The sequence below is a fragment of the Amborella trichopoda genome, chromosome 8 (assembly GCF_054954075.1).
Source record: "Amborella trichopoda isolate Santa Cruz 75 chromosome 8, AtrichopodaSantaCruz75HAP2 v2.0, whole genome shotgun sequence".
Classification (NCBI taxonomy): Eukaryota; Viridiplantae; Streptophyta; class Magnoliopsida; order Amborellales; family Amborellaceae; genus Amborella; species Amborella trichopoda.
In genome coordinates, this window is record NC_142343.1 from 3,502,405 (window position 1) to 3,520,576 (window position 18,172).

The 18,172-nt window shown below is 35.0% G+C and overlaps 1 protein-coding gene and 1 non-coding gene across 4 annotated transcripts; one reads left to right on the top strand and one right to left on the bottom strand.

Annotated features, from left to right (window-relative positions):
* Positions 1–2,725: 2,725 nt before the first annotated feature.
* LOC148780711 (U6 spliceosomal RNA) lies at positions 2,726–2,827 on the bottom strand. The gene has a single exon (XR_016039885.1). It is a non-coding gene; the product is annotated as a U6 spliceosomal RNA (small nuclear RNA).
* Positions 2,828–4,629: 1,802 nt separating this feature from the next.
* LOC18440203 (TPR repeat-containing thioredoxin TTL1) lies at positions 4,630–10,383 on the top strand. Of its 3 annotated transcripts, none has more exons than XM_088873388.1 (7): positions 4,630–5,819; positions 7,393–7,585; positions 7,733–7,896; positions 7,975–8,305; positions 8,687–8,891; positions 9,044–9,150; positions 9,755–10,254. In XM_088873388.1, exons 1-7 carry the CDS (start codon positions 4,942–4,944, stop codon positions 9,809–9,811), a joined length of 1,935 nt encoding a protein of 644 aa, XP_088729514.1. In that variant the 5' UTR covers positions 4,630–4,941; the 3' UTR covers positions 9,812–10,254. The 3 variants fall into 3 exon arrangements, 2 of the variants coding, with proteins under 2 accessions (XP_088729514.1, XP_006850418.3); XM_006850355.4 differs by having other exon boundaries at positions 9,878–10,254; XR_016060372.1 differs by lacking the exon at positions 7,733–7,896 and having other exon boundaries at positions 9,878–10,383.
* Positions 10,384–18,172: the final 7,789 nt, after the last annotated feature.

The following is an 18,172-nucleotide window of genomic DNA, read 5'->3' on the forward strand; positions in this document are numbered from 1 at the left end:
GTTTTTTTTTTCTTATAAGTGGGGAGAGGGTCCTTATTTTTGGTAGGAATTAAGTCCACGACGTAGCATTGTTAATCGCCTAACCAATTAAGCCTCAGCTCTTTTCCTACATATTTTAGAGAGTTGTACTTTGCACTTACACTTTGCATTGGCGTATGAGGTGCCTCTCACCTGAGTGCATGTGCACTTCAGGATCGAGGCTCGATATCTTTTTGCAAGCATAACGTGTGCAAAAAATCTAACGGGCACTAGTCGTTGAAGACATGGAGGTTTGTAATAGATCGCAACTATCGAGATTAAAAGCGGTACATTTAACAGTTGACTATTGGCAGTACATATAACTACTTCAACAATAAATACGCATCCTCATAGTATTTTATATAACGGTTTACATTTCTTATTCGAAACACTATACAGTATACAATATTCTTTATACGAATTTTCAGAAAACAAAGCTCTCATCTCTCTTTCTCTCTCTACTCGTTTCACTCTTTTTCTCTCTCTAAAACATAAGACTGGTGCTTTACAATAGATTTCTAGTTCGAGTGAGTAAAACCTATAAGTACAATGACCTTCTGTTTTTCCCGAAGACGAAATACCATTGTTTATGTACACATTTCACAGTATCGAAGACGGGCGAATATCGTCTTAAGAAACAATAAAGGATTTTGACTGATTCATTCATATTTTTGCCCCTTATTTCATCAAATTGATTCCCAACATTAACAAATATAGGGGATTGTATACAATGAAACCATTTACCTTTGATAAAAGGTGGTCACAATTGCTTATAACTAAATGAAATTTGATAGTTTAGGTATGTCACAAAATTCAAAAAAAAAAAAAAAAAAAAAAAAAAAAAGCATTGAAGTTTGAGCTTGGTCAATAGAATAAATGCAGCTGCCCAATTTCACATCTAATAGTCAAGATTAATTGTGACCACCTTGTACCAAAGTTAAATCGACTCATTTTATTATTTTTCCTAAATATAATCATCAATTATATATACATTGCAATTGCAATTATGCAATTTTATTATAACAATAAGAATTATAAAGACGTATTTTTCAAATTGGCATTATAGTGTCTGTAAGTAACACAGGTCAAAGGACAACGGTGAGAGAGGAAGATTTTCAACTCCATGGTTTTTGTCATTTGGAACTTGGAATCAAGTAATGTACAATGCACAAACAGTATGTTACATGTAGTTTAATAGCTTATAGAACCCATATAAAGGAAGAAAACAAAAAAAAAGGAAAAAAAAAACAACTCATACTCAACAAAGACTGGTCGGAATGTGTCTCAATGGGTGTCCACAACCACATGTCCCCCACTAAATGAACCACTGATGACACCAAATAAATGACACATACTTAGACCTCACCAATGAGCATTGAAACAAGGACCTGTCACAAGTTGTGCACTTCACTTATTAGGCAAATGGGCCACTCCACCGTTCCAATCTCCCATGCTATAGAATTAGGGTTTTCAATGTTAGCCTGCAGAATTGAAGTGTGTTATTCGTATGGATGTTGTTTCTACGGTGCTTAGGTTGAATGAAATCAAAGTAAAGTCTCACTTCGAATCCTTGTATGGAAAGCCCTTTGGGTAGCATAAATCTCCTCGATCGCCCTAAAATCAATTTTCAGCATTGAATATGAAATTTGAAGCCCAAAAGATGATACAAATCTTGCAAATCTGTGAGCACTTGTTTTTGGGGTGAAATATACAGCTTGGATGATGTGTTATAATATACAATATTTTTAGGGTTTTAAATCTCTTTTTTTTTTTTTTTTTAGCCATAATGATCAAGGCCAAAATGATTCATTTGAGAGTTTTTCGATGCCAAAACCATAATTTTTAGTGAGTTTTGAGGTGAAACTTTGTTTATTTTGATAGGGTTGCACCCCTGTCAAAACATTTTCCTATTCATAGATTCAATTTATTGTGTCAGTAGGCAAAACTAGCACATAGGCAAGTGTAAAGCCAAAACGTGGGCTTGAACTTGAGTGGTTAGCAATTAATATTATCAATGCAAAAATGTGGGCTTGAGCTTGAGTGGTTAGCTATTAACACTATGAATATTGTATTTCAAGTTCAAATTCAAAAAATAAAAACCAAAAAAAAAATCCTCACTCGGCATGAATATTACCAAAACAGTAACTTTAGGCCAAAAATAAAAAATCCTCACTCCATATGGTTATTACCAAAAGACTGCCAACTCGAAAGTCAAATCTATCTCTCATCCACCCTCTCAAAGATGGGGTTTTTAATAGTCGGCTGACACCTATGTATACATCCGACCCCCTCTAAAATCTATTTTAAATATGGATTTTTTATTTAAGATTCATCATCTAGCCATGATCATGAATATGAAAAAAAAAAAAAAAAATTAAAAAAAAAATTAAGATTTTTTGGTGCACTATCTACATGGAACCTACGGAGGGTGCACCTTATACAAAGTCCATCTTTATGACGGAGGTTTATGAGGTAGCGGGCTCTGGTGGCCACTGACTTACACGACACTTTTTCTTCTCTCTAGAAGCTTTTTACCTTGGGAATCAATCTCCCAACAAATCAATGTAATCGCTTCATGTGTCTAAGTTCTATTTTTGTTAGTTTTATTTCTTTTAAGATCAATTGACACTTTGATAGGAATGAAACTCTAAAGGTCATGTTATGCCACTTTGCCGCTTTGACTACCTCGGGCCAGAGGTCATTCTTTAAAAAGATTTCCACCATGTCTGATTTATGTGTTATCCATGCACAGGAGCTAAACTAATCTTCTCTGTACCGTTACAATTTTATGTGATATCTTCGAAGAGACAGCGATTCAGACGTATAAATTTGTCCCTTCTATTGTTGCTCTACTAAAAAGAAATATGATTTAAATCGTTGTAGTTATCCTACTTATTTTATACCATGTTTAGAACGCATTTTTTCAAAAAAGACTCCAATTCTCTTGAGAAACACTTTAAAAGGATGGTTTCCAACTTTTCATAATATGTTAAAAAAAATATATATGTTTTCTATTAATCATCATTCAAAAAACTCTTAAAAAAATCTTCATAAAAATTGCATTAAAGTCCTGTACTTGCATCTCTCTCTCTCGGTTTCTTGGACCAAGCCCCGCGTACTCACCACTCTGTCTCTCCCCCTCCTCTCTCTCTCTCTCTCTAAATTTTGCTTTGTTTCTACATTTGATCTTCCAAAGCTCTACCATAGAACTTGGTATTCATATGTATTGCTTTAACTTTAGTTTGTTGAATGAATATTACTGTTAACAAAGTCTTAATGATCAATGTAAAAAAAAGGTGATCTAATATTTGATTACTTATATTATCAATGACAATGTTTATTCATTGTTTTTACTTTTACTGCTACTCCCAAGATAAATTCACCTAAAAACATAAACTTGTACATTCATTTTTAAGTTCAATTATTTGATTCAAGTCCAAATCAATCACATCATTTTTTTCCAAGCTATTTTCGGAATTCTTTACTTTTTAAGTCAGTTTTCAGTATGAATCCTGTAGCCCACAGATTTATTCTGTTACGCAATTTGCTATGTTTTGTTTAGGGGAGGCCATAGGACGGGCCTAGTCCGGGCTGCCCCTGGCCATCGTTCCTGGAGGGCCTGCCCGAGCCCAACTAGCCCTAATACGGCTGAAGAGGTCCTAGGTAGGCTAGATATAATTAACTTCAGCAAAAAAAAAAATAAAAAGAAAAAAAAGTCGGGCTGGGCTGAACTAAGTTGGCTTTGTTGTAGGCCTCACCCAGCCCTTTTCTCAGGCCATGGTTGCCCGACCCTTGAGGGTACCTTATTTTTTTAGGGCCAGCCCTAGTACTTTTTTTCCTACTTTCAAATTATATAATGGACGCCTATTTCATTGCCAGCCCTAATACCTTTTCTCCAACTTTCGAATTATATTATGGACACGGTTTCTATGAGTTTATATAGAAATGAGTCACCTCTTAAAAATCTATTTTTCATATAGATTTTTTTGACCTAATTTTTTAGGACATATAATCTCTAACCTGGAGATCATGAATATGAATGAAATTAAATAAATAAATTTTAAAAATAAAAATTAATAATTTTATTAAAAAAATATGTAAACAGTTAGTTTCAATTAATTTTAGATAGACCATCTATTTAAGATGGATGTTTTATACTTTGGGGACTGCACATGTAGAAATGCGGTCCCCGCCGCATGAAACAATTTTCCTTATATAATTAACAAGTTACGAAGTGATGACATCCACCTCTGTTCCTCCAAATAAATGATTTTGTTTGGGACTTTTGATTTCACCTGCATTGGAGAAGTCTCTCTCGAGCTATTTAGGAAAATTCTCCCCCTCTCTTTCACATGAGAATCATTCTCTCTCTCTCACTTGTTCAAATTTGAGGCCCTGAAGCCACCCGTGAAGCTTACCCATCAATTAATGGAGGTGGATTCAGTACCAGACAAGCCTTGTGATCCATTCCCGATGATTGGGGCCTCTGAGCTTGCAGAATTATCGCAAAACAGTGGTTTTTGTTATGAGTTTGTGGGGCTTCAATGGCTAAGGTCTAGGGTTTTGCTGGTTGGTATTGGATAGTGACAACGCCCTACAGAAAAGGGAAGAGGAATCTAGCCCTGGTTCGCCATCAAACATCAAGTACAGTATGGAGCCAACTCTCCCACATGGCCAGCTTGCAAGAATTTGAAACCAGAAGCCTCCAATTCATGGTGCTCTTTGTGGGTCTCTGTGTTTTGCTTTCTGGCTGAGTGGGTCTCTCTTGTTTCAATGATTTGTGTGCACATTTCATCAGGATAAAGCTCAACCTAACCGAAAAATGATGACACCATCTTACGGGCGTTGATATTCTTGGCTTGGGTTTTGTTTTTGGTTTGTGTTTTGTTGGGTTTCCTGCTTTTCTGCCCCAGACCAAGGGAAATGGCTGAATTGTGTAGTAATGATTTGAGGAGTGAGAGGTTGTCTGGTTTTTATTCCTATTCGAGGAGTTTCAGGGCCACAAGCTGTAAGAATTTGAATTACAGGAATGGAGATGAGAGGCTTTTGCCCTCTAAGAGGGTAATGTTTGAGAATGTAGGATCTTTGAATGCGAAGAAGACCTCAGTTTCAGAAAAACAATTTGGTAATGGAGATAACAGAAAAATGGAGAAGAAGAAGAGTGGGCTTCCTGATTCTAGGCCTGTTTCGCGCTCTTCTTCTTGTTCCAGTGATTCAAAGCAACATAAGAACATGTATTTGGGCTCCCCGATAGGAAACTTATACATTGCAGGAACTGTAAATCGAGATATCAGAAACTTTCCTTCAAAACCGAAGGTTTATAGAAATGAGATTGTGCCAAACGATGAGACCAATCAACTGGCTTGTAAAGACTCAAACCGATCGTTATCCAACCATCATGTTTTGGGTTTTGGAAAGCGAAATTATGGACATGGGAATATCATCAATGGGATGGGAAATATGGAAGCTTCGAGAGCGAGAAGCAGTTCGAGTAGTGCTAATACAAAGAAGGGAGAATATGTTTGTCTTGGTTCAGGAGGAACTCTCTCTAGTTTAAATGCAGAGGAGTTGAAAAATGCAGGCAATGATGCATATAGGAAGGGGTGCTTTGCCGAAGCTATTGCATTTTATGATACAGTCATTGATTTGTGCCCAATGAATGCTCCTTGCCATAGCAATAAGGCTGCAGCTTTAGCTGGCCTTGGGCGCATTTCAGAAGCAGTGAAGGAGTGCCAGAAAGCAATCAAATTTGATCCCTCTTATTTGCGTGCTCATTATAGACTTGGAACTCTTTATACTAGGTATCATCTTTTCTTTTCCTTTTTCAAACTTCTTTGTGCGTTTTACACGTTACTGTGAAATATATGAATAGAGTACCTGGTACTTGCTGTCTAATTGTTCTTTGATTACTAGCATACTTGTAGCTTGGTAAATATAGACTCTCACATGTAATCCTAGCGTTTGAATTGTAAATCGTTGATATTTCTATTGGCACCTAGAAAAATCTCATTTTGGACAAACGCCATGATGCCAACATCTGCTAAGTTCAATCAAAACTAGCTAACAAATCCTATGTTGACTCATAGTTGTGGTGACATGGATAATACCCACCAGATTTACGGGAGATGACTACTTCATAGTTTTGGAAGAAACTCTCTGGAACCTCATGGAGATGGGATTGGCTCCAGTGTCATCTATCACATTTAAGCATGTCTTCTTCAATTTCATACTTGTAGCTGTTTTGCCTACAGTTGAAGTAATTTCTCAGTTAACTCTAAAGAAAAGAGGTGGTTTATCTATTTGATGCTTTCTCTTGCTATGCTGCGCCACTGAGCACTACCAGACCAGGAATCATTGAGTATTCACTCTATAGAAGACATTTGATTTTAGTGTTGATGTGTTCCTAGGTAAAGCTGGTAGAATGTCCAAATTGGGGATATATCAAAGCCGGTAGAATGTCCAAATTGGGGAAATATCTCTTATAATAGAGGAAAACTGCTCTCCATAAAATGGAAATATACAGGACTTTCATTTGAAGTAATATGGTTTTATTGTACTTTCATAGGTAGATAATCGGATTACAGGGATAAGAAGCTCCAAATTCAGGTTCCAATGAAAGTAGAATGTTTTAAGTTCCAATGAAAGTAGAAGTGGTTTACTTACTTGTTATGAATTATTATCTTAGACAAATAATCAAAAGAAGAAGTATAACGTTGTATAAATACTGTGCTGGTGATATCTCTGGTCGTGCACACCTGCTTCCTGATGAATATTGTTGAACCACATAGAGTTTCATGTTCCTATGGTATATTCTATCTGCTGAATTTTTGTTTGATGAGTGCCTCCAATTGCAATAAAAGAAAGATAGGTAATTTACTAAACTTATATGCCTGGTATTCTTTATGAAGACTAGCATATTGTGAATCATTTGAAAGGCATGCTCATCTGTGTCTTTTTTTTTCTCTTTGTTTAATGAATAACTGAGATCTTCTGTTCAAGGTGATCACATAATACAAGATTTGGACATACTTGTGACCAACAATGTAATGGGGAATGATGATGTTTCCAATGCTCTCTTGATGGTTTACTGTAGCCAAAACTGCAATTATCCAGTCCAGATATTACTTTGATGAACTGATTAGGTGCAAATCTTCTTTATAAATTTGAATATTTGAATATTCACTGAAAATTTAACTAGGAGAAGAAAAATCAGGGAGACTATGATCTTACATGTTCTCATCTTCATTACGAACTGCTATGTTCAATTTGTCCATTTACTTTTTGTACATCTTCATTCCAGGCCGCTTAGGTAGTTTGTCACTTTACTTCTAGTATGATTTAGAGATTGATGTTGTGATGTATTAAACGTACCAGGTTAGGCAAGGTTGAAGATGCTAGATGGCATTTCAAATTATCAGGAATGCAATCTGATTCCGACATGTCCAAACTTTTGGCTCTCGAAACCCATTTGATAAACATAAGAAAAGCTCAAGGTGTTCAAGATTGGAACAGGGTATTGATATACAGCAGTTTGGCTATAGAGGCAGGAGCTGATTCTTCATCTCAGGTACCCAGGAAATGCCTCTATGGTGATCTTTTTGTAGACCAACTTATGAGAAAAGAAAGATTCACAAGTAAAAAATAAAAAGAAAAATAAAATAAAAATTCAAAACATTTATGAAAAAAAGGAAATATGGTTTTGTTCCTGTTGCAGCTGCTTGCTTTCAAAGCTGAAGCTCTGTTGAAGCTCAATAAAGCAAAGGAAGCTCTTGATGGTTTGGTGGCAGCAAAAAACATAGATAATGATAGATTGACCCAATTTTACCGAGATGCTTGCTTGCTAATCGTTGAGACACAGATTTACATGGCCTTAGGAAGGTATCAGGATATGTTTTTCCATCCTCGCCTATTGATTTCCTCCACTATTACAAACTTGTTTCAGTTTTGATATCACAGGTTTGAGGATGGAATTAGATCTGCTGAACAAGCATTCAGCTTAGATTGCAAACCTGAATCTTTGATGTGGCTAAGAAAGGCTCAAGCAGTGACTGGTGCTCGTAGGAGTGGGAACGAGTTTTTCAAAGAGGGTAAGTATCTGGAGGCATGCATCTCCTATGAGAAGGGATTGGTGCATGCCCCAACAAATAGTATTCTTCTGTCAAATAGGGCAGCGTGCATGTTGAAGCTTGGGCAGTGGGAGAAGGCCATCAAGGATTGTGATTCAGCTCTCATAAATCAACCGAGCTATACCAAAGCACTTCTACGACGTGCCCATTGCCATGCCAGAGTAAATTTGCTTTTACTCCTTTTGATGTAGTTGAAAACTGATCAGAGAATCAGATATAGTCAAAACTTGAAATGACCGGAGTAATTTTCATTTTTCTTTTTGGTGGATTGAAACAACCGATAAGAATGCAAATGTATTTAGTAAATTGTTATAAGTTAGGTTAGGGGAGCAATTTTTCAGAACAAAATGAGAAAAAACAGAAGAACTTTGTGCCCCCCTAATTGTCTTGGAACCCAAGCACTAATTTGACGTCCTACGAATAAATTTCCACTATATGAATTTATAATTTTTTTAGTAGAGTTAAGGATACATTAGGACTCTTTAGATTCATGGGTCTCCTTAAAGTTTGAACTGTATTGAACTTGTTATTCCGTTGTTCAGCTTGAGCATTGGGAGGAAGCTTTGAGAGACTATGAAATCCTGAGCAAGGAGATGCCTCAAGACCTTGGTATAGCCCGTTCTCTCTCTGAAATACAATTCGAGCTGAAGAAATCCCAAGAAAGGGAAGCTCATAAAATGCAATGTGTCAGAGAAGTCATGAATATATGCAACAATGCCCAATTCGTCATTGCTATCAAATCAGCAGGTGGTCAGAAGGGATTTTAGATCTGGGGCCATTTTGCTATTATTTACTATTCTGCTCCCATTCTTCATTCTTCTTCATTTATTAATCATTCTCTAGAAAAGATAAAAAAGCAGTGCTATCATGTCTCCTTGTGATTCTCTCTGGTTTGACAGGTCTCATGCTTCTGCAATTCTTTAGAAAGTCAGATGAGAGGTGTAGGCAGCTTTCATCACTAGTTAATGAGCTTTGCCATCGATACCCTTCTTGGAGCTTCTTAAAGGTAACTGAATTCATTAAAATCATGTTGCTTGAATTTGCTATATTTGGTAGAACCATATATTTCTCTATTTATGTGGCAATTTTAATCTGATAAAATTTATTGGCATGTTTCACAATCACAAAATCATGAATCAGGTTCTCAAAATATTAGCAACATTCATCTAACTCCAAGTCTCTTCCCTTGGGAAACTGAGAATGATACTATTTACCATTCCGCCCTGTCATGTTTGTAAAACACACACTGAAGGAAGGAATAATTAGAGGGAAAAAGGTTATTTGGCCCCGCTTAATCTCCTACCTGGAACGTACCCACGTCACATTATTCTTTCAGATATTTCAAAAACTAAAGTCATAATCTTGATATTCTCATAACCGACATTGATTTTTATGAAACTGGCCAAAAGTTAATACTAAAGTAGAACTTGGGGATGGTTATTCTATGCAACCCTGGTGCATCAGATCCCATTAGAACTTAAAAAGTGTTGTTGGATGAATGGCCTCATGGCAAATTATTATTCTATATGAAAAATAAAACAACATATTATATATGTTGTTTAAGAAAAAAGAAGGGCCTAAGCCCTTAATGCTTCTTGAAATTTCTGCAGTGTTACTTCCCTCTGAACTCAAACAGGAGTCAAAATGTTCTTGGGAGGATGCTATGATATTTCTCGTACAAAACCTTAATCTCGGCTGAGTTAAACAATGTTACCCTTTGTCCGTTTGCGTAGGTGGATGTTGAAGAGAACCCGGATTTGGCAAAATCCGAAAGAGTGAAATTCGTGCCTGTGTTCAGAATATATAAGAATGGTCTTAAGCTGAGGGAGATTCTGAGTCCAAATCAACAGATACTCGAGTTTGCTTTAAACCATCACAGCCGGTGAGTTTCATGCATATATAAGTACACATGCATATGTGACCATGATGCACAGTAGGAGATACTACAATGGGTTGGAGTGATTATACATAGCAATTGAATCCTGTATTTGAGAGAGAGAGAGAGAGAGAGAGAGAGAGAGAGAGAGATGTGTATTGGAATTAAATTGGTGCATATCATAAGTGAATTTAAATAGAAGTAAATGGAGGATTTTATATTGTTTGGGATTCATATATTGTGGACTTTGAGCAGAGGAATGCACGCACCAGCGGTGAAATGGACATGGGGGGTGTGAAAATTTTATCGAATGAGCTCATTGTAAACATTACCAAAGTAATTTATAATTTGATGAACATGAAATTACTATGGGGGGTGTGAAAATTTTATCGAATGAGCTCATTGTAAACATTACCAAAGTAATTTATAATTTGATGAACATGAAATTACTATGGTCCCTTTCATCGTGCTTTCTCTATCAAGAGCAACAAATCAGCAATCTCTCTATATCTGCAATCCCGAGGCGCTCTATATAAATCTAGAGCCCCAAAGTTTCCCACTTTCTCCACCCTCCTCCCTATTTACCTTTCCACCCTGCATCATTGAGTTCAAGAGATATTTGTTCAGGACCATGTACACACTCTCTTGACTGGACAAACAGGATCGTGAAAAGAGACTTTCTGGAAAAACTAAGAAAATGGATTTCTTGAGGAGAGAAATTGCAGGGAATCCAAACTATTGGATTCAGCATTCTAAATAGATTTTATCCAGGCCATATTGTGATTTAGTGACCCTAATGTTTCTAGATTGCCTCAATATCAATGTGGATAATTGGGTGAATATCAAAACATATGCCTGCATATGTTGCATTCATCCATGCTACAAATCACATGCATTAGCATGCATGAATCTTAGGATATATGCATGTCGCAGTTTTCTTGTTTATCATGTTTTCAGCCACAATTTTCCCTATTTAGTGTGTATCTGCATGTGCACGTGTATTAGCAAGTGTGTGTGAGCATGCGCACACGTACACGTGGGTGTGCCAACAGAGGTGACAGAGAGGGGGACAGGTTACTTAACCTCGAATGATACCTCTCTACTTTGTTAGACCTTCGAAAAGTAGTGAAATATCAATAGCTAATGAAATTAGAGTTGTATACACTAAAACTTGGAATTACGTACAAAACCAGAGGGTAGGGAGTGATGCATTAAAGATTCATTCCATGTTATTAGACTAGCTTCAAGCACATCTCATACCGAATTTTCATCTTTTTTTCTTTTGTGCTGAATGTTATGTTTTTTCTATGCATGCGTGTTAGAGAGAGAGAACCTCAAACCAGTGTTTCGCAAACTCGGATGGTCCAAATCGGAACTGACCAGTCAAATCGGAACTGGGCATTGGCCGATCCAGTTTTGGAGGTCCAACTGAGTATTTTAAAAAATATTCACAAAAATTATATAAAATCCCAAAAAATAAGTATTTTTTTATAATGTGTTTTTTGAATAAGGCAAAGATTGTAAAGTGTTTTGATGATAAATACTTATTTTTATATTTTTTGACCTTTTTAAGAAATTTTTAAAAATCCCCTGGTACAAATTGATTTTTTAAAGTCTATCTTTTCACTTATTTTCAACTTTATTTGGATGTACTTTGTTTAGTTACGCTTTAAATATATTTTTTATAGTTTTATATATATATATATATATATATATATATATATATATATATATATATATATATATTTATGTTTTTTTAACATTTTTTGACCAACCGGGACCTGGCGGGTTGAACCGGCCCGCTTACCGGTCTGTTCAACTTTTCAAACACTGTTCAAACCACGCCTAACATACCACAAAAGTGTGTAGCATCACGAGCGTTCCTTACTTTGGTAGGCTTTAATAAGCTTTTTAGTAAGAAAATATATATTAAACACTCACGGGTGTAGCCACTTAGTGTAGGACCCATTATACATGGGAATCACCCAATAACTTGTTTTTGCCCTTTTCATAGTGTGCATTGCTCTTATTACCCTTGATACTCTTCCTTTAAGTCTAACATAGTGCGTATAAAATGGGTCCCGTCTCTCGATCGATGACTACATATATAAATTGACTCAACCAAATTGTAGGTTTATCAGGATCGAGATTCTCAAATACCGGGATCTCACTCAAGATTGTGTACATGATTGGCTAAATACGAAGTATATGAAAACAATTATAAATCGAGTGCAAAAAATAAAGTAAACATAAAAAGACACGATTTACGTGGTTCACCCTGTAGGGTTACATTCACGGCCTCGGCAACTAGAAATACAATATCATAATAAAAATTACAATTTTGGGTTACAAGAGATATACCTCTTTCTAAACATTGGAAAAAAACCATCACCGATCTTTCTTTCTAAACTCGCTTTCCCAACCGAGCAACACCGTTGATCAATATATTCTTTTTCATCACAATATCGCTATTGAAAAGATAACTTTAAGAGCAACCGAGAGACTTTCTTTTTATATAAGTGAAAGTTAATCAATTCAAAACTCATGGGAATACCGCCTCTTTTTCAGAGGTCATGCCTCTGTCTTTTAGAGACCAATATCCATCTTTGGATATTCATTCCTTTAACCCTAAAAAAATTGAGGTATTATGTCTTTTTTCACTTTCTTGTAGAGATATCACTATCTTGCTTCTTAAAAAAGTCTATTTTTTACTTACCACAATAACCTTAATCTTTATAAAAAAATATGGATATAGTGATTTGGTTGCCACCAAACCTAACACAAATGAGAAATCCCATTGTCAAGTCATTTGTCTAGCATAAGATTGAATATTTTTTGGGCTTTGAATATTAAGGTTAAAATTTGGTGGAGATCAATCCAATGGTAGTTTTCGAATTTTAGACAGTACTACGGGGAAATCAATTTCCACATCCTAATTTTTTTGGATGAAGATGTTAGAGAGAGAGAGAATATTTCACAATTAAAAAGACAAGAAAGAAGCCTGTAATTGATATGGGAGTTTAAGCACTTGCTAATGTTCCACTTTCGAGACAAAATTATATATATATATATATATATATATATATATATGATGAGACCATTTATTTTTGGTACAAGGTGGTTACAATTGATCTTGACCATTATATGTGAAATTACATTTATTCCATTGACCAAGCTTAAAATTTTAAAAAAAAAATTTCGAACTTTGTGACAAATCTAAGCTATTAAATTTCACATCAAAAGGATTTAAAAATCAGTTGCGAGTCGACCCGGAATCGCTCGGGGTCAACACGAAAATCGAACACCTCGTGTCGAGTCCTATCCAATACTGGAAATCATCAAATGGTTGTAAGCAGGGATTTAAAAATCGGCATGGTGAGTCAACCCAGAATCGTTTGGGGTCGACACAGAAATCGAACACCTCGTGTCAATTCCTATCCAATACCAAAAATCGAGCATGACACAAAAATCGAACACCTCGTATCGATTCCTACCCAATACCAAAAATCGAGCATGCACAGAAATCGAACACCTCGTGTCGATTCCTATCCAATACAAAAAATCGAGCATGTCTAGAGAGGAATCGCGAGAACACCTCGTGTCGATTCCTATCCAATACCAAAAATCGAGCATGTCTAGAGAGGAATCGTGAGGATACCAAAAATCGAGCATGTCTAGAGAGGAATCGCGCTACAGTGAATCGGGCGAGTGGACAAGGTGACACTGCTATCTCTACACATGGGCGAGTGGACCCTCAAAACCTCCGGTCACCTCACGCCCCCGTGCTTTTATGAGCATACTTCATTTTCTATTCCATAGTTATTTACAGAGAGAATCCTTATACTCATCTTTCGATGTGGAACTAATATAAGAGTTGATGTAGCAATATAATGTATACATTTATTACAGAAAAAAAAGTATCATATGGTGATGTAGTGAAGTCGGTTATCACTATTGATACTTATGGGTGTCTCAAGTGTTTTATTTTTATTTTTAAAAAAAATAAAAGGAAAAAATAAAAAATAAAAGGTAATACAGCAAGCATTTTTTGTTTAAAAAAAAAAAAAGTAATACAACATCTTTTTATTATTTTTTCAAAAAAAATAAAAAGTAATATAACAAGTATTTCTTGCCAAAAAAATAAAATAAAAGGTAATACAAAAATAAAATAAAAACATACTACAACATCTTCTTATTTTTCTTGTCAAAAAATAAAATAAAAAGTAATAAAATAAGTATCATATTTTTCTTGTAAAAAAAAAAAAAGTAATACAACAAGTATTTATTGTCAAAAAAAAATAAAAGGTATTTATTAATACAACAAGTATTTCTTAATACAACCTAAGAATAAATGATGTAATTATATTTTTTATTTTTATAACATGGTGATCTTTAACAAAAATTTAGGAATATTAATTTAAAAATAGGGTTCATAAAATGAGGCCATTTAAAATCTCTCTCTACTAATAAGCTCTTCCACTAAATTCATTCTAAAACCTAAAAAATCAATTTTTTTTAAATTAATGTGTTATTTCAAAAATTGGTTTGTGATAACTAAATCTTTTATTTTATTTATTATTTATTTGCATTATAAATCATGTAATGTATTATTTTTCTTACCGTTGTCAATAATATACTTTAAATTAGATGATATTATAAGATATTTTGGATTTGTTATTAGTTGTATAATAAAATAATTATAAAATGTAAACCAACAATTTCACTTTCAATATATAATATTATAGTTAGTTAGGTTGTAATAATTTGGGTTTTTTTAGCGGATTAAGGTTTTCCGTCAATTTGAGATCTTAGTGGCCATTTTTTCATTGATTTAATTCATTCTTTATTATAGTCCATGTATGAATATATAATCCATCCATGATAATTCTATGGTTTTTCTTTTATATGATGCAAATTTAATGGTCAACATAAGTTCACACAGGGAAAGAACATCTTAATATTCACAAATTGATGAAAAAAATGAAAGTTAATAATATAGTGCACACATTTCTTATTGGATTCCTAAAAAACAATATTTATAATAAATTTTAATAATTTTTTTATATTTTTTTTAAGGCTTAATTTGATCGATTCAACTGATTTCCGATCCGAATCGTCGATTCACGATTCATATGGATTTTTTAGATGCTTAATCCGGAGCACCGATCCATTTTTTTAACGAGGTTGTAAGTAATTGGGACATTACAAAGTAAATGCTCTCATTGCTTACAACCCCATTGAAAAATTGTGAGTCACCCGTAAGCCTTAACATTCGGCGCGGTTGTCTTAAAACAAGGCAACTGGGTGGTAACCAGTTATACGAACTGTAGCCATAAAAATTTCATTGTTGTTAGGTGTCAGAGTCATACGGTTGAGCTAAAACCAAATGATTCATGCATTTATTTATTGTGGCTGTTTTCCATTGAAATAATTTTTTTATTGAAAATTTGAAATAATCGATGCTTTATTTGCATGAGCATGAGTAGAAATAAAGAAGAGAATATATTGTAATCCATTGGAGTGTGGAGTACTGTGCTCCAAAGGAGATCCTCCCTCCATTCCCAAGACAACAGATATTAATAGCTAGACATGGCCATGAATATTTGATGTACTGATTCAAAAATCGCTTCCCAAACTCGGGAATCGTTTGACTCGGACCAAATTGAGAAGCTAGCCATTCCAAATCTGAAAAGAGTCACTAGAGTCTTCTTGTTTTTACTTCTTTCCGGACTCGAGAATCACCCAATAGAGACTGAGGGAATGATGATCTGACCCTGGAAAGTTGGAGTCCAATTCCGATACCTGAAACATTGATTTCATCCCCCATTGTTAGTCACAGAGATCATGTGGTCTATGCACCATCTTTGTATACCTTCCCTTAAAACACATATTCATGTTAGCTTTATGTAAGTTCACTAGAGAATTTGCGAATGAGTTGGGGCTTTAGCAGTAGTACCAACGAGCTTTACGATGAAGTCTCTGACTCCATTCTCACTAAAGTAAGGGCTCAAACCCCTACTAACTTTACTATTTACGAGAATAGCCTAGGGCTTTGGCGGTAGTATCACCGAGTCTTATAGGGAGGTCTATGACTACATTCTCACTAAAGGGTAGGGCTCAAATCCCCACTGGCATACCACTTTGATAATGGGGTTGGGGTTGTGGTGGTAGCACCACTTGTGCTCTAGCTAAGTTTAGGCTTCTAATCTCACCTAATGCATTAAAAAATCACAAACGATTTCAAAAACGGGTAGGGACCCGTCATCCCTATTGAATTACAAAAAAAAAAAAAAAAAAAAAATTCACTAAAGAGTATGACTTGGTATGTGCATGAATAATAAGATTAGTGCAAACAAATTATTCAGGTATCTCGGGAAATGGGCTGAAGTTGTCGTGGTAGCACACTCCATACCTCAGTTGTATATTGTCACTTCCATTTCCACTTACAGCTTCAAAAACCATTAACTAATTCAAAACCAGGTTGGGGCATGTCCTCCCCATTGAATTATCCAAAAAATAAATTTCTTCATACATCTATAAGGTTAGATGTTGTCATGCGATTTGATGTGCGTGTGTGAGAGAGAGGGAGCACTCTGCCCCCGACCTTAGATTTTAGAATGAAATTAAATTTCCATAACTTAAAAAACGAGAAATGTTTGCCCTTATGCAATAAATTTGTGTATTGACGTTCAATTATCTGGTATAAATATCGCATAAAAGAATGATTTTGCCTTCCGGTATGAAAATGGTTATTATGATGACTAATCCAGTTCATGAAAATTGGAGGGTCAGATTAAGGAGTTCTTCCTCCTTCAATGGAAAGAAGAAATGGCAAAAAAAAAAAAAAAAAAAAAAGGTTTTAAGAAAAAAATATCAAATAAATAAATAAATAAAATGTGATTTTTAGGCTTTTTAGATTATGACTCTAGGTTTCCTCCTCCCCAAGTGCATGCATTAAGTATAGTCTAACAAACATGATTCAGTGGGGCTGATCGTCCACATACAAATAAGTGTCGGACCGTTGGATTGATAATTCGAAAGGGGTCCAGATCGGTCTGGATTGGTGATTCATAAAAATACTAAAAGTAAATAAAAATAAAAATAAAGATTTATGGGATGGAGATTTAAAAAGAACAAAACAAACTGGATATATATATATATATATCTTAATTGCTCACACTATCTAAATAAATTATATGTCGTGGTGCTCACACTATCTAAAGGGTAAAAACATAAAAATGGATGAATATAAAGCCATCATTTTCAAAATAGCCAAATAGTCCACATTGTAGTTCACCACAAATGATATCATCAATGTTGTGTGCGAAAGCTCGAAATCCGAAGGGTTGATTTTTTGACAAATAAAGTACGACAAATAAAGCATGAAATACATACACAAGAACAAAAATATTTACGTGGTTCACCCCAAAAGTGCTACATCTACGAGCATGACAAAATGAAATCGACTATACCAATGAAAGTTACATTAAAGATTTTAGAACAAAGAGTTACATCTCTAAACTTCGACAAAAACCCAAACCGAGCAAATCCTTGTAGAACCACTCTCCCTTCATTATCTTTACTTCTAGCAACCATTACCAACAACACCAGATAGTGACATGAGACCAACAAAAAACTGACTTTCTCTCTAACTAAATGGGAAAAAAACCTAAAATCTCTATGGGAACCGTTTCTTTACAAGAAACAAACTTCTCAATCTTCAAGACCAAAGCTCTCAATTTCTAAGAGTCTACAAGATGCACCGTCACAATGTTTCTATCCATAAGAAGCTCTCTTCTCTAAAAGAGGAAACCATCTTTTCTCTCTAAGAGGAAACCTTCTATGGGAAGCTCTCTTCTCCTTAAGAAAAAACCTTGCATCTTATGCACAGGATGCCTTGTCCCCCCCTCTCTCTAGAAGAATTACCATTCCCAAATGGTGACTTAAATAAAGTATACAAATTCTCTACACTTTCATCCCATATATATAAAATTAGGAATCTATATTAAATAGAAAACTTCCTATTGATGTTGCATATATATCAAAAGATCAAGAGATATATTCAAGAGTCTTAATTCTATTGGATTTATATTTCCTTTAGGAAACTTCTTAACATTAATTTCAATCTCAATCCCACATAATATGGGAATAT

What these genes read in the sequence shown, in the direction of transcription:
- LOC18440203 (XM_006850355.4), top strand. Translation starts at nt 4,942, where the DNA reads ATGGCTGAATTGTGTAGTAATGATTTGAGGAGTGAGAGGTTGTCTGGT. An exon ending in GAGCTGATTCTTCATCTCAG is followed by an intron (nt 7,586 to 7,732) that starts GTACCCAGGAAA and finishes TTCCTGTTGCAG; the next exon opens with CTGCTTGCTTTCAAAGCTGA. An exon ending in CTTCTTGGAGCTTCTTAAAG is followed by an intron (nt 9,151 to 9,877) that starts GTAACTGAATTC and finishes CCGTTTGCGTAG; the next exon opens with GTGGATGTTGAAGAGAACCC.